This window comes from Acipenser ruthenus, chromosome 17 (genome assembly GCF_902713425.1).
Source record: "Acipenser ruthenus chromosome 17, fAciRut3.2 maternal haplotype, whole genome shotgun sequence".
NCBI classification, from domain to species: domain Eukaryota; kingdom Metazoa; phylum Chordata; class Actinopteri; order Acipenseriformes; family Acipenseridae; genus Acipenser; species Acipenser ruthenus.
The window spans coordinates 19,439,122-19,454,786 of NC_081205.1; the positions used below are offsets into that span (position 1 = coordinate 19,439,122).

Genomic DNA, 15,665 nt, shown 5'->3' on the forward strand with positions numbered 1-15,665 from the left:
CGCCCTGATGATTGTTGCCCAAAAGCTAATGAACCAAGTGAGAGGTGCAGCTTGGCGATGAGAAGCACCAGCAGGTGTTTAGGCAGCAGCTGAAAAGGCGTTTCAGTCCAGGATCTCGTAATGCTATTTCATACTTCCATCGCTGAGGGCCATTTCTGTCTAGGCATGTGCCTGTCTGGTGTTCCAACTCCTGCCGGTCGGGTTACACGACCATCTCATGGTGGGTGCAAATAAGAATCAGCCTTTAGTCATCAATCAGGTAAACCAACTACAGTCAGTCAAATCATTATTATTATTTATTTCTTAGCAGACGCCCTTATCCAGGGCGACTTACAATTGTTACAAGATACCACATTATTTTTACATACAATTACCCATTTATACAGTTGGGTTTTTTTTTGAGCAATCTAGGTAAAGTACTTTGCTCAAGGGCAGCAGTGTCCTCCACCTGGGATTGAACCCACAACCCTCCAGTCAAGAGTCCAGAGCCCTAACCACTACTCCACACACTGTTGCCCATTCATCATGTATGCCTGGTGCTAAGTTTGGGAACATACTATTTCGTAGCATTTTGCAACTTGTGCATTCAATTTTAAAATGACTTGGAATTTTTTTAAACTATTTTATGTTTTAAAATGTGATTTATATGTCATTGGATTGCAACTGCACTTCTGAAACCACACACTTTGCAATTATTTCACAATCACGTAATATGCGATTAGTTGAGTACCAGCTTCTGAGGTCCTGTAACTTTACTATTTTGACAAGTTGACACTTGGGTGCTAGCTCTAGTCTGTAACCAGGCAATCTCCAGCTCCTGTGAATTTGCGGTTTTGAACCCCTTATTTTGCCCTTATCTTCTCTTGCTAATTGTCTACGTTTCATTTGCAGGGGCCGATCAAGAAAGGAGTAACCCGAGTGGATAAGCAGATGCGGCGCTTTGCAGACATCAAGAGGCTGACCAAGCCTGCGCATGCTGTGAAAATCAGTGTGGAGGGAAATCGGATGCCTTTGTGATTCGCTTCTTTTAAAGCCTTTTTTTTTTTTTTTTTTTTTTTTTTTAAAACAGTCACTGCTTCCATAACCCAATTGATATTCCCACCCCCTCTCTGCCCTTGGACTCTATTTGTTTGCTTTAGAGACTGTTTTGTTTTTTTTATTTAGTTTGGATGTATAACACTGTTCAGCATCATAGGATTGTTTGCTTTGCTCTGAATTCCTGTAAAGTCTGTCTTTCGTCATATCCCTGTTTGTATTTAAACCGGAGCCCCTTTGTACAGAAACAAAGTTGTTACTTCGATTAATCAATAAATGATGTCTCACATTTAGTTCTGTACTGTTTTTGTTCAGCAATTTAGAGGTGTGTAGGGTAAGGGAAGTAAGTGCAGTTTGTAGACAGAGTTCAATTTTAGCTTCAAATTTTGTATTACTTTTACTTGTATTTCAGTGGGATTTGCAATTCGTAGTCCTAAGAAAAACTATGATCTTTTGGGCTTTTTAAGTCAGTTCATTTTCCCGTGTCATACAGAAAGTGGGGACACATTCAATGAGTGCCAAGCCCTGAATGTGAGTCTTTTTAAAACTGATTTTGCTACTACTAATGTATGAATGGAAACTTGGGGTGAGGTCCCTGGTCGAGCCATCACTGAGGTTCAGAACCAAAAATATTCAGCCTAGTTGAGCCATCACTGAGGCTCGAAACCAAAAATATTCAAATGAGAACTTTGAAGGTTAAAATCACGATTCAGCATTGTTGCAGGTTTAGATGTTATTGTAAATTCACCCCCTGCCACCACAAATATCTTTTATACACAAAATACACATTTAAAGGACCCAATGATTCTGCATCGGCCCATTGCATACATTCTCCACTCCTTTTTAATCTTTTCTTTTAGGCTAAATACATTGTTCCCTCAACCTATCATCACAACTTCTTCCTTTTAAAGTGTAGCTAGCAAAATGGTTCTCCACATTTTCTGTGCCATGCACATCCATTACATTTACACGTGTTCTCCGAAACGTGTCCCTGCCAAGCTGTTTTTTTTTTTTGAACTGCGGATCCACAGTGAAGCCATCAGACCTATAGTGCCGGAGGACAACACAGATCTGAATGGCTCCACTGCAGACCCGCAGGCATCCTATCGGCCACAGGAGTCGCTGATGCGCGGTGAACCATGGATTTCCCTGCCGACCTAAGCCCTCCCTACCCGGGCGGCGCTCGGCCAATTGTGCGCCACCCCCTGGGAACTCCCGGTCACGGTTGGCAAAGACATAGCCTGGATTCGAACCTGCGATCTCCAGGCTACAGGGCGCATCCTGCACTCCACGCGGAGCGTCTTTACTTGAATTTTAAATCATTACCTCAGGTAGTACACTATGTTAAATGTATCTCATTTTTCAAGCCATGCTTTTAGACTCTTCCACTTCTGACCCTGCTGAGATGAAATGACCAAGAAAGTAAAGCAGTAACAGACATCCTGCAAGGCAAGGAAACGGGGAACTTAATTTCAACATGCAATTCAGGCTAGTGTTGCAATCCATACTGAATTTTTTATAAATACTGTTTAAAGTAATAATACCAAACTGTCTACAGCTACGGCCAAAAGTTCTGCATCACCCTATAGAATTAACAAACTGACAATGTGGCATTTTGCAATCGAACATGAAAAAATACTGTACTATTATTGCTTTTGCTTGACTTTTGCAATATCATTTTGTAGTTTCTTTGATTACATGATGTTAAATAAAAATAAAAAAATATCTTCATAAAGCTTTTTAAATTATTATTATTTTTAAAATAATTGTCTCAATCCTAAAATTCTAGGTGATGCAAAACATTTGGCCATAGCTGTCTATCGCACCCTTTTCTCTAAGCAGTGTTGTTTTGTAAGGAGACTGTGTCGTGGATCCACGAGAGGTAGTTGGAGACGCGGGTGTACACCCCGTATTTTCCCTTGGCAGCACATCGCTCTCCCCAGCTGATCACGCCAGTCAGATACCAGGTGTCCTTGTAGTGCATAGCGAATGGCCCCCCACTGTCACCACGGCAGGAGTCCATGGGTTCCTGCAGGTATCCAGCGCAGAACATGTTGTCGGTGATCACCTGAGAGGTGCTTTTCATGCATTTCTCATAACTCACCACCGGGAGCGCCACCCTGAGCAGGAAGCGTGAGGATCTGCCTAGGTAGCGGGTGTTGCCCCAGCCACTCGCTTGCCCCATGTTGCCCTCCTGCAGCAGCAGCTTGGCCAGGTTAGTGTTGGGCAGACAGAGGGGGGTGGCGTACGTCCCTAACCCCGCGGGCTGCGCTAGGTACAGCAGGGCAATGTCACTGTCGAAGGTGGCAGAGTGAAAGTGAGGGTGAACCACCAGCTTCTCAACCAGGATCTTCTGCTCATCCAAATCCCGCCGCAACTTGTCAAAGTTTCCTAAAGAAAACAGAAATAGGGGGAGTTATTAGGTTTAAAAATGTGGGTCGTTACGCAGTACATGCTGCATCCAATCTTCCTCAAACTTAAAGTGGAGGGACTGTGGTTTACTAACCTGACAAGATCTAACTGTTGTGTTGTGCTTCTAGGATGAAAAGTAACTAGGTAATGTACAGCTATGGCTAAAAGTTTTGCACCGCCTAGAATTTTAGGATCGAGAGATAATTTAAACAAAAACAACTATGTGAACATAATTTAGATCTGTTATTTAACATGTGATCAAAGAAAACACAAAATAGTATTACTTACCGGAAGCCATAATAGTAGTACAGTAGTTCATGTTAAATTTTGGCACATTTCTAAATTTGTCAGCCCGACTTCTTTCAGAGATATCATTATATTAACAGCCTGAAACGAGACACTTTTAACAGACCTCCCTCCAAGAGCAAAAGAGACGCAACTCTAGTAAGTGTCTTTGAACTGTTACGAAGAGAAAGCTAGCGGTCTGCAAAGAAACTAATCTGATGTCTGTAAATGAGTGGGCACAATACCAATTGCTGTGTTAGTAAGATTCCATTTATTGATTCCAATATTCCAAAGTTACACACAGATAGCTAAACATTCTCGTTAGACACAACAATGTAGCACCTAGTCATGAACAGAAATCAGATAGTGATCAATTACCTAATGTTCTGGGAGAAGCGGTCAGATACAGTGATGGTCTGTCAACAGGAGAGAATTTTCAGGTAGCTTGTCTCACTCGCACTAGTGCCAGTCTTGTATATCATACCTAACTCTGTGTGTGTGTGTGAAGCTGAATTTTGTGAACTCTGCTTACACTCTGTTTTCCTAACAATATCTAAACACTATCAATTTCTTGGTGTGAGTTACAATGTTGCTCCAGACATAGAACATACATCTCTTCTACACAAGGTCAAATGTACCCCACTTTATCAATTCCTTGTTCCTCTGTCTCCTGAGATGGCTGAGTTGGGAAACATCTTCCCGCCACTGCTTACCTTACAGCTGTGCTTGGGCACAGTGTTCTCAAGTAAGTGTGCTCACAATATTTGTTTAACCTAACTTAACCTCACAGGTGGAGGCTGTGTGGTCCGGTGGTTAAAGAAAAGGGCTCATAACCAGGAGGTCCTCAGTTCAAATCCTGGCTCAATCACTCACTGTGTGACCTTGAGGAAGTCACTTGTGCTCTGTCTTTCGGGTGAGATGTTGTTGTAAGTGACTCTGCAGCTGATGTATAGTTCACACACCCTAGTCTCTGTAAGTTTCCTTGGATAAAGGCATCTGTAAACAAACAGTGTGAGAGGCTTGTTACCTATTGTGACATGGTGAGGGGTGATTTCCTCAAAGCAGTGTGCAGCGCTTACAACCCAGCGGTCTGTAATCAGAGTCCCACCACAGAAACCAAAGTCATTCTTCTGATGGATGTAAACCTTTAAATACAAAGTCAGAGATAATTCTGAGGACACGGGACAGGGAAAAACAACATTTCCTAATTTAAACTGTATTTTGTTTCTGATGCATTAAGAATTGTATCCACCTGCTTGAAAAAGTACAGTAGTTTCTTAAAAAATTGTAGTTTTTCCTTTGTTCTTTTTTTCCTGGTAGTGCAGAAGGATATTACTGTCAGTGTCTGGTTATGAGATGCCAGGCAGTTAGAGTTATGGACAGGTTTCTAGCCACGCTAAATGCTTCGGTAATGAACATTTATGACTTTTAAAAATTATGTTTAATTTGTGTAAACTTTCTTCCCACAGTCAAACCAGAACCAAGTTGAATCACTAGCTTCCTTTATAAAAGGTTACCACAGTAATTTTTCAGTTTTCTCATGTTTTTCTTGTATTTATACTATCATTGATTTGACATGTTTTTTTAATATGCTTTACCATACATCTCTCTGCTTTATAATGCGTACCTACCATGCTTTCACTACGCTTTATTACACTTTTCTGTGCTTTTACAATGGTAAACTTAAGGGTTTTTATGCCTTTCACCTCTGTTGATGGGGCGGAAATGGCAGTCTTTGCTTGAGAAGCTCAGGACTAAATGGCTCAGGCTGAGGTGCACTTCTTGACTGTAGCCAGAAGAGGTCATTATATATTGTATAAACAGCTAAAGCAAGAATGTGACTACAATGACGGCACAGTACATGTTAATACATTTTCTGTTGTTTTGTTCTTATTTTTAAGACGCTGTAATTGCGAGAAGCGAGACCCCCCCCCACCTGCCAGGGGCATTCCCCCCTACGACACAGCATGCCCCCCACAATGCGCAGATCAGTGTTCATGGCCTGCCCAGGCTCAGGGAGGGTGTGGTTTGTTGCGTTGCTGCCGGCGACCGTCTCAATCAGGTCCATGTAATCGTTTTCCTCAGTGTGGTTCAGGGGCAGCATCTCATCCAAGAGGGATCGGCTCCTGTAGGGGCTATACTGCTTCATCCCACAGGGGAAATCCACTATGAAGTGAAAAACAAAGAGCACATGACACTTCTCCGACTCTTCCATACATTTCAGGTTAAATGATAAAGAGCTTTTTTATATTAAATGTTATATTCGATTTTTATACAGTTTTAAAAAACAGATCAACAAAGAGGTTTACACATTTCAAAATGATAAAACTATAAAAGTACTAAAAGGGAGAATGACAATTCAACTAGCTGGACTAAAAACTGTAAACCACGGGCTTGTAAAAAAAAACATATATGTTCTGAAATTGTAACCAGCCAACATTAGCGATATGTCTTTAATATGGACTTGAAAGTGGGCGGTTTTCTAGATAAGAGTTATTTCTGTATTATTTGTGTATAAAACCACCGTTAAAATATTCAAGAAAAGTTATCTTTTCTTAACTTTTTGGGAGCCACGCAAGACATTGTTTTATTATTAATGTTACTAAGAGAAAATAAATCTTGGGTTTCTTACAGATGTACTGTTTTTGGTGCCCATTTCTACATATGATATACTGTACATAAAAACCTTTTTGGGTCTTTTGAATAGGATCCGTGTGTACAGATCTCCCTCTTTATTTCACTCGCTGTCTTGCACCCAGGGCCATAACCAGAGCTGACATTCTACCGAGGTCAAACTTGGTTTCAAGCTATAGCTGGCAGTATTTATATGACTGCTTGGTGTTTACTATTCAACCTCCAAATCTATGTTACACAGCAAACCAACAGAGAAAATTAAGGTGTCTTTTGTAGTTTACCAGAATTTTTACACGAGCATCAGCATTTATGATACAAAAAAAAAACATGACCTTGGTGTCCTCATAGCTAGTTACGACCATGCTTGTACCTCAGATACAGTGAAGGGTTCTTATACAGTAAAATATAGTACTTGTGAAATTTGCTGTCAACATGGGCCAACTGTGAATGAACCAAAGGATTACATGATGGAATGGGGACACAGCGAGGAAGTGCTCTATTGTGAGGTAGGGTTCAGTACTGGGTTCCATCCCAGTCCCTCAATAAGAACCTCACATTGAGTCAGCCCATTTCCACTCATGCCAAACGCATGATATTTTGTAACAGTAGGATAGATACCTATTTTTTCACAGGTTTTCCCGTCTTCTTCCAGTCTGTAGTCTCGAGCACAGCTGCACTGCACACTGGCAGAGTGGTACTTGTTTGTGCAATACTGCTGGCAACCCCCATTCTTATACTCACACTTGAAAACTTCTAAAACATACAAGATATACAGAACAAAGATTATATTTAAGTAATTTCCCTTATAAAAGTCATGGGTTTACCATGGTTATGCACTGTATTAAGCATAGCATTTTATTTTAATATGCTTTATCATACTTTTACTATGGAAAAATGTATAGAATTTCTCCTCTACGTTTCTCCTCTAAAAACTGTGTAAACCAGCAAGCTGCTTTCCTCGAAGTCACTGGGGTGAAATGACCTAGGAAGTGAAGCAGTTACAGATTTGCAGGCAAGGCAGGCAAACTGAGAACTTTCTTTAATCTTGTGTACGACCAGAAATCATGACTTAAAATGAAATTATAGGCTTGCTATAACATGAGTTTATTTGAAAACTGCATTTATGAGTCCTATATAGTGAATACGATTTCTGAAATTATTTTCTGAGCTACAATCACTGTAACATCCTTCTCACTTGATCTTTTTGTTTTCCTAACTGTATTTTTCCTTGTTCTTGTGACGCCCATTTATCTGAGTTTACTTGAAGTATGGTGGACGGCTGCTCAAACTGTGTGAAATGACGACCCTTATACAATAAGACACACCCTACACATGACATATTAACTTATTATAAATCACACAAATGAAGACTGTATTCAGTACGGGAAGCAGTTGATTGGTTATTGACAGGAAAGAAGCCAATGAAGGGGTGGAGACAAATTCACCTTCTAGGTGAAATGACCCAGAAGTGCAAGACTAGTGTTGTGCAGAGAACCCATTACTCAGACTCATATATTCTATGTACTATGTACTATGCACTCAGAAACCAATACTAGCAGGAATATTCGGGTTACATCAGTGGGTGGAACTATTTTGTTAGCTACAATTTAAAAATGATCACATTTTGTGACTTTTCTCTGTGCAACTAAATAGTAAAACCCCATTTGATAGAGCAGGTAGGAAATTCAAAATAACCGCACGCTAGCAGGAAAAGGGCTCAAATGCTGACCTGCTTCACATCTGCTCCCTTCAAAGCGTGGCGGACACAGGCAGGAATTATCGCCATCAATGACAATGCAAATGCCTCCATTTTCACAATGGATCCCCTTGCAGGTGTTTACATCTGGATGAGACAAGAATCTATGGTTAGTATGAGCAACCATTTATTCTGTTAACATAGGCTGCTTTCTGTGCAGTTCCTTGGAGGGTTTGCTCAATGCCGTTATCTCCACAAAATGAACAAGCACTTAATTCAAAATTATGAAATTGACTTTCAGCTGTATGTCTGTCTTTCACTCGAGGGGATCGAAATACGCATGCGCCAGCTCGTTCCGTGGAAAGTTATTAAGTGACAAAATGTCCTTTCAGTGAACATGCAGGTTTAAAGAAACAGGAGAGAGAAGGGGAGAGACAAAAGAATAATAAACACGAGTTTATTCGAGCCGCGAAGCATAGGTCACCCAGCATTTCACTGGGAGCCGTGATTTGGCCACCTCTGGCATATACCCAGGAGGGCTTAAAGAAACAAGGGAGATCATCGCCAAGCCGCTGGCAAACATTTTACACAAATCAATCAAGACAAGGGATGTCCCAGCTGACTGCCTGACAAACCCCTTAGACTTCTTTGAAGAAGTCACTGCAATGATGGACACAAAAAGAGCCCATGAGACCATATAATTTGACAAAGTGCTTATCCTCAAACTGCAATCCATAGGAATACAAGGTAGTACACACTTACAGCAGAAGCATGGCAAAATAAATTCAATGTCAACAAATGTAAAGCATTACACGCCAGTCACAAAAATATAAGATCCAAATACCAAATGAGTGGTATAGAACTAGAACAGGCACACCCAGAGAAAGACCTCCGTGTTGTAATAGATTAATCACACAGTTTGGGGATGCAATCAAAAAGGCAAAAAGGATAACTGGGTATATAGCCAAAAGTGTAGAGTACAAATCAAAGGAGGTTATGATGAGGCTGTATAATGCACTATTGAGACCACACTTGTCCAGTTCTGGTCACTGCACTACAGCACCAAAGGACTTAAAGGACTGAGCTACAAAAAAAGGCTGAAAGACCAGAATATATTTAGTCTGGAACAAAGAAGATCTGGGAGGACATGATTGAAGTCATTAGAATCTTAAAAGGAGTTGACAAAGTTAACTCAAATCAATACTATAAGTGCAGTACAGGAACCAGGACCAGAAGACACAGTTGGAAATTAAGTGGAGATAGACTTAAGACAGAGGGAAGGAGACACTACTTCACACACAGAGAGGTGAGGGTATGGAATAGGCTACCTAGTCATTTTTTTCAGACAGAAGCACTTCAAGCCTTTAAGACACAACTTGACAAAAGTTCTCAATTAGATACTCGGAAACCGGATGGAACCAGATTGGCTGAATGGCCTCCTCTCGTTCGTAAGTTTTCTTATGTTCTAATGTTCTTACACTTGTATGCCAATAGTATTGTTCAAACTTTTTTTGCAAGGGGACACCTGTGTACTGAGACAATAATTAGATCACATTTACACACTCCTCCGCCAGTGACCAACCACGAAGCATTTAAAATATATGGGTATATGGGCATCAGTTTGGGTTAAAGTTAAAGATAATGTAGCTAACCAAATAATTCCATAAATCTTTGTGCATTTCTATTCATTATATATGTCTCAAATGTCCAGTTCTGAAAAAAACAAACAAACAAAAAAATGTTATACTAAACATATACTACACCGGTTAAATAAATCTCGGTTTGAAAGCCATGCTTTCTGTAAAATTGTCCTCACCCTTTCAATGGCTTCTTTCCTGTCATTTAACAAACCAGCTGCTTCCCCTAATGACTGACATGCATTGCAGCCAGTAAAATGCTTTGACCCAGAAGACACTGCTGAACTGACCCAGGAAGTGCAAGTGTAAAAGATACCATGAAAAAAAGGCAGAAACTGAGAACTTTGATTAATCTAAAGTAGTAAATGAAAATAAATGTCTGATATAACATGTTTCTTCAGAACTGCACAATAACAAAGGTAAAATAAGAAGGGTGTCACTCACTAGTTTGTCTGTTGTATTTGTTCCAGAACTCATCCTGGAAAGAGTAGAGAGAAAATAAGCTTTATACTTTACCGACTGCATCAATATTTAAAGTGGAAAATATGATTATCACGCATGCATGACATAATCCATAATGTTAAACAGTCAACCATCAGATAGCAGTACCAAACAAACAAACAAAAAACAACCATAGTTCTACAATGAAACAAGCGTTCAAATGGGTGTCTTACTGGATACTCATATACACAGCTTAACATGAATTAGATTCAACTGAGAGTGTAGACAACATTAAAACATGACTTTTACAGTACATTATTTTAAATTGATTTGTTTTTTAAACCAGCATTAGTCTCTGAAATATATTTTTATTCTTGAATATATTTTGCAAAACTATATATACAGTGAATATATAGAATGCTTTGCACTAGAACATATATTTTGGAAATTGAATACAATAATACATAATGAATACAAAAGTAGAGCATTTAATATAAATTTAATCTTCTATGTTAGAAAGCACCTTCAAATAATTGTAGCTAACAAAGTAGCTCCATACATTATCTGCATCATTCACATCCATTCATTATATAGGTCTCAAATGGGCAGTTTTGAAAGCAACACGTATTTTAACAAATTTGTATTTTTATGATATCTGCTACTACAGTAGATTAAATAAATCTCTGTTTGCAAACCATGCATTGTATTTAGGCAGTCTATAACTTCCTGGGGGTAAAATTGTCCCCACCCCTTCCCTGGGTTTTTTTCCTCTCAGTAACCAACCAGCTGCTTCCCATAATAGCTGACATGCTTTGCAACCAGTAAGACATTACTGGGGTGAAATGACTGCACTTTTGAAACATGGTGAATGGATGTGCATGGCAGAGAAAAATTATGGAACAATTTTGTTAGCTACAATTACTTTAAATCAGTTTAAAAATATTAGGAATTAATGTACTGGTGCTACAGAGTTTCATTTTAGTGTACAAGTTCTTATTATATTGAATATCCTGGGGTAGACTATAATTACAAGTACACATATATGTGATAAATCGATTGATATACTCTACACATGTTTTTATTAATCCATTAAAGAATTATATCGTATTTCATGTTAACTCTCTCTCTTATATACCCCATTAAATTACTTTATTAACTTAAGGCAGCATTTCCCTGGAGAAACACCCTCACTCCACACCTCCATGTGAAATGACTCTGACAATGAAAACAAGCGAAGAGAAAGAACTGTTTTCAGAACATTGCCAGTGGAACTTATTCTACACTGATGGCTTTAGGGACACCTACAGTTTTCTCTTTGGTTTTGAAGATTTCATAGGCCTCCTCAAAGGAGCACACTTCCTCATAGCATTCCCTCTCCAGATTGCCTGGCTTGATCTCTTCCAGGAAGTAGTTAGCCCGTATCCGCCTCTTCAGCACCCCATTGGCTGCCTTCTTCTCCATGAACACTGCGGATACAACCAGACAGACAGACGTGTCAGCTGACAACTACGACAGATTCACTGGGGCAACCATTTTACAGCAAAGCTCCTCAACTAGACTCAAACCCCAAATCTACCAAAGCAGATGCTTGGTGTTTAAATAGTGGGTTTCTGCAGTGCTGGCTGCCAGGGCTGCTTTCATGTGGAACGGAACGCCTTTCCATTCAGTATTGGCAGTCAGCCACCATTGCTGAAACCTGCTAACTTTAGTTATCATATTGTCAGGATAACATTCGTGGAGTAGCCTCTATTCATTGACATTTTCGTATCTCACAAGTGAGATACTTTGAGCTGTTTTGCCAGCTCTAGTCCCACTTGGCAGAGGTTGCTGTTTCTCTTGGATTCTCTTTTCTGGAAGGTGACCCCCTCCATGGCTACTACACAATGCTCTAGCATTACTTGAATTTGGAGACGCTACATGATTCAAATCACAATCTGAAAACCCAAAAGCACGCCACCAAGTTTTTACAGCAGACCTGTTACCAAGAGTACATAGCTCACCATTGTCATCAGGGCACATAGACAGTTTTTCCTTTACCATAGAGACAACTCACTGGTGACCTTTCCACATATATTGTACTTGTATTTATTCTCAGTTTTCTAATTCAGTGAGGGGTATGGGGGTAAGTGAGGCTGTGTGGTCCAGTGGTTAAAGAAAAGGGCTTGTAACCAGGAGGTCCCCAGTTCAAATCCCACCTCAGCCACTGACTCATTGTGTGACCCTGAGCAAGTCACTTAACCTCCTTGTGCTCTGTCTTTCGGGTGAGACGTAGTTGTAAGTGACTCTGCAGCTGATGCATAGTTCACACACCCTAGTCTCTGTAAGTCGCCTTGGATAAAGGCGTCTGCTAAATAAACTAATAATAATAAAGTAAAGAAAAAGCAAGGTAGAATAAAATAAACAGATTCTGATGTTGCAATATCACATTTAATATAACTTAATTTTTGACTGCATGTGTCTTCTTTTACCTAGACACTCTGTCCCTAAGACTGTCTAGAATCATGATTTCAGAACCCTATAAGTATACATAAAAGTAGACATAATCACTTGGGTCAATTATCAATACAAATGCTCCACTTTGGAATACATTTAATTGAAAACAGCCACTGCACTATCTAATTAAAACAGTGCCTGCTTCAGTAACAAACCTATAATATACTTCCAGATAAGCACTGCTATAGCATGCTAAAACCAGTCTGCTTTTCTACCTGCTGTCTCCCTTCCCCATACCTGCCAGTCTCTGCTACTCCTATACTCCCCACCCCCTCTTCTTTTCTGGTAGTAGCCTCTGGCTTGAATGATCCTCCCCATACCCCTAGATTTCCTTGCATTTGCCCATCTGATTTTGGATATCCCTTTGTTTTAGATAGGAGACTGTTTACTCTATAGAGAAGGATCCTGCTTCTTGTCTGACTGACAGCCCTCCATGTGCTACCAATCTGTCTCATCTCCATTGCCCTGGGGGACACCCCCATGACCTAGCATCACTGCATCCTGGTCAATCCAGTCCTCTTTCACCCCAGTGGCACAATATAGACAGTGGTGTACATTTTAACAAAGGGGTATGTGGAAGAAATCCACAGATTATTACATTCATTTGACTCCAAAGAAAAGGAGAACAAACATCCATAAAGAGCCGGAATCATAGAAACATACAGGACTGCTTCAAGCAAAAACCCACCTGGAGTGCAAGAGATTGCTCCCAGGCAGGCGAAGGAGAGGAATATATGAAAGCATGAGCTTATCACCATGTTGAAACAGCTTCAGTCTTCTAGTTTCTGCAAGGAACAAGAAAAATAGACTAAAGTAGGGTGCCGGTCACAAAAATATAGGATCCAAATTGCGGGGTATAGAACAGAACCAAGTGAAAGACCTTGGTATTGTAATAGACTCATCGCTCTCAGCTACCAGACAGGCAAACAGAATGCTTGGGTACATAGACAAATATGTAGAGTACAAATTCAAGGAGGTTATGATGAGGTGTGCTTTGTACCATTCTGGTCACCACAGTATCAAAGGGATATTGTGGTCCTGGATGGAGTCCAATGAAAAGCAACCAAACTAATCCCAGGGTTTAAATGAATGAGCTATGAAGATTGTCTGAACGAACAGAATCTGTTTAGACTAAAACAAAGAATAATTAGGGGGGAATTGTGTGTTGTGGATCACGAGGCGAAGCCAAGTGTCTTTAATAACCATGTGAGAAGTGGTGATATCCCACTACAGTCCACACCCTGAAGTGCCACATTATGATTATAAGAGGAGTCAATCCGTTAATATATGTTTGTATTCTAAGTGATTGAACAACCATCACATTAAAAAACAAATCATATGCCTCAGCAAGAATGAACACGTGTTTTTAAGAGAGGTATTTCCATGCTTGGCACCCCAATGCATTCTTCCAACATGGCATATTATAACACAAGTTTACAGACAGTGGATAATGTTATAAAAGTGTTTTCAAATGACTCCTGTGCATTGTCTTGGATTCCCTGTGGCTTAAAAGAATCAATCAATTAGCTCTTTAAATACACTGATACTAAATACACTCATGTAAGCTTGTTGGAACTTTAATGTCTAGTCATTGTAATGCAGAGATTACAGTAAACGTTGTATTTTGTGAGCAGTCCTTGGTAACCTGTCTTGCTGTGTGCTGTGCTCTTCAGCCCTGCTGTCATAGAGAATGGACTAACCAGCCCTCAATCTCTGCTATCTACACAACACTTCAGTACTGTATGTTATTTAGTATAGCTACAGGTAAAGGGGTTGAATTATATAGTTTAGGAGGTTTATTGACTTCAATTTCACAGTTGTAATGCAATAATTCAAATATGCCCCCAGTCCCAGTTAGTTCAGATAATAGACTATACTTATGGTAATTTGGTATGTCCTTGTATTTCACAGAGTTTCCTGCCGTCTTGTCATAGCATGTACACATTTTTTCACAAGTCTTAGGGGTGTCTCTTCTCATTCAGTTTTACCTGCTCAATACTTGAAGACTTTTTATTTGTACCACCATCAACCCAATGACACCATCAAAGACTTTGCACTTAATAAATGAATATTCTGATACCTGGTTAATGGCATTGGAAATCTACACAGTGCCTTCCGTTTCTTATTCTTATTTCACCTGTTCTTAGAGGTCATGTAAAAATACATTGTAATAAACCATGGAGAAATAAATCTAACTTACCATAAAGCCTGTTTTTACAACTCAAATCCAAGAGAGTACTCTGTGTTCCTGAGCTGATGAATAACCGTCTTTTAAATATTTACAGAGAGAGAGAGAGAGAGAGAGAGAGAGAGCCTAGAGGTTGAGTAAATACACCTGCACTACATTGAGGCACGAATAAACTTCATATCTGAGGGGGAGGTCGGAATGAACGATTTTGCTTAACATTTCCTAACCACTATACAAATTGGGATCTGCATTTCTATAAACAGAGATTACCCTGTGCCCTGGACTACAATCCCACAATTCACAACAAAAAACAAAACACATTTCATAACTAATAAGTTCATTTACTCGTACCCCTGGGATTAGTCTAGTTGACTCTTCAATGAACTTGAAAGCTGCACAGTCCTTCTTGTAGCATGGAGACCAGAACTGAACACGGTATTTGAGGTGTGGTCTCACCAGGGCATGATAAAATCTCATCATATGACTCGTACTCTACATTTACAGAATAAAGCATTCTGTGAACCTGTTAGCCTTTTTAAATTCCTGCCACCCTCCAGTGGTCCACGAAAGCCGTGATGGGACCCAGGGACCCAGGGAGATGCAGCGACAAAGAGTGTTGAGGGTATGAAATGGGCTACCTAGTCATGCAGAATCACTTTGATCCTTTAAGGCCTAACTTGAGTTCTGGGATCAATTGGCTAATAGGAACCGGGTGAGCTTTGATGGGCCAAATCGCCTCCTCTCATTCGTATTTGTTCTTATGTTCTTAAAGGAGGAAAGAACCATCGAGACGGAGGGAACGTCCCAAATTAAACAATATCAATATAAATGTTCAATCTGTCTC

At 40.0% G+C, this 15,665-nt stretch overlaps 2 protein-coding genes across 6 annotated transcripts in view; one reads left to right on the plus strand and one right to left on the minus strand.

Annotated features, from left to right (window-relative positions):
- LOC117423684 (protein IWS1 homolog) overlaps positions 1-1,328 on the plus strand; it is a 26,196-nt gene extending 24,868 nt beyond the window's left edge. For 2 of the 4 annotated variants that reach the window (XR_004547816.3, XR_004547817.3), the window contains one exon: positions 892-1,066. Coding sequence is in view for 2 of the 4 variants with exons in the window: in XM_034039761.3 (XP_033895652.2) it covers positions 892-1,017 (126 nt within the window). In the remaining 2 variants the exon portion in view is untranslated. Of the gene's footprint in view, positions 1-891 lie in introns of all 4 variants that reach the window. The other 2 variants (XM_034039761.3, XM_034039763.3) reach the window with 1 other exon arrangement.
- On the minus strand, positions 279-14,958 carry LOC131697955 (venom prothrombin activator porpharin-D). Of its 2 annotated transcripts, XM_058990048.1 has the most exons (9): positions 14,834-14,958; positions 13,322-13,418; positions 11,446-11,606; positions 10,144-10,177; positions 8,096-8,209; positions 6,985-7,119; positions 5,669-5,898; positions 4,760-4,877; positions 279-3,426 (listed from the first exon to the last, which is right to left on the minus strand). In XM_058990048.1, exons 2-9 carry the CDS (start codon positions 13,389-13,391, stop codon positions 2,870-2,872), a joined length of 1,419 nt encoding a protein of 472 aa, XP_058846031.1. In that variant the 5' UTR covers positions 13,392-13,418; positions 14,834-14,958; the 3' UTR covers positions 279-2,869. The 2 variants fall into 2 exon arrangements, with proteins under 2 accessions (XP_058846031.1, XP_058846032.1); XM_058990049.1 differs by lacking the exon at positions 8,096-8,209.
- Positions 14,959-15,665: the final 707 nt, after the last annotated feature.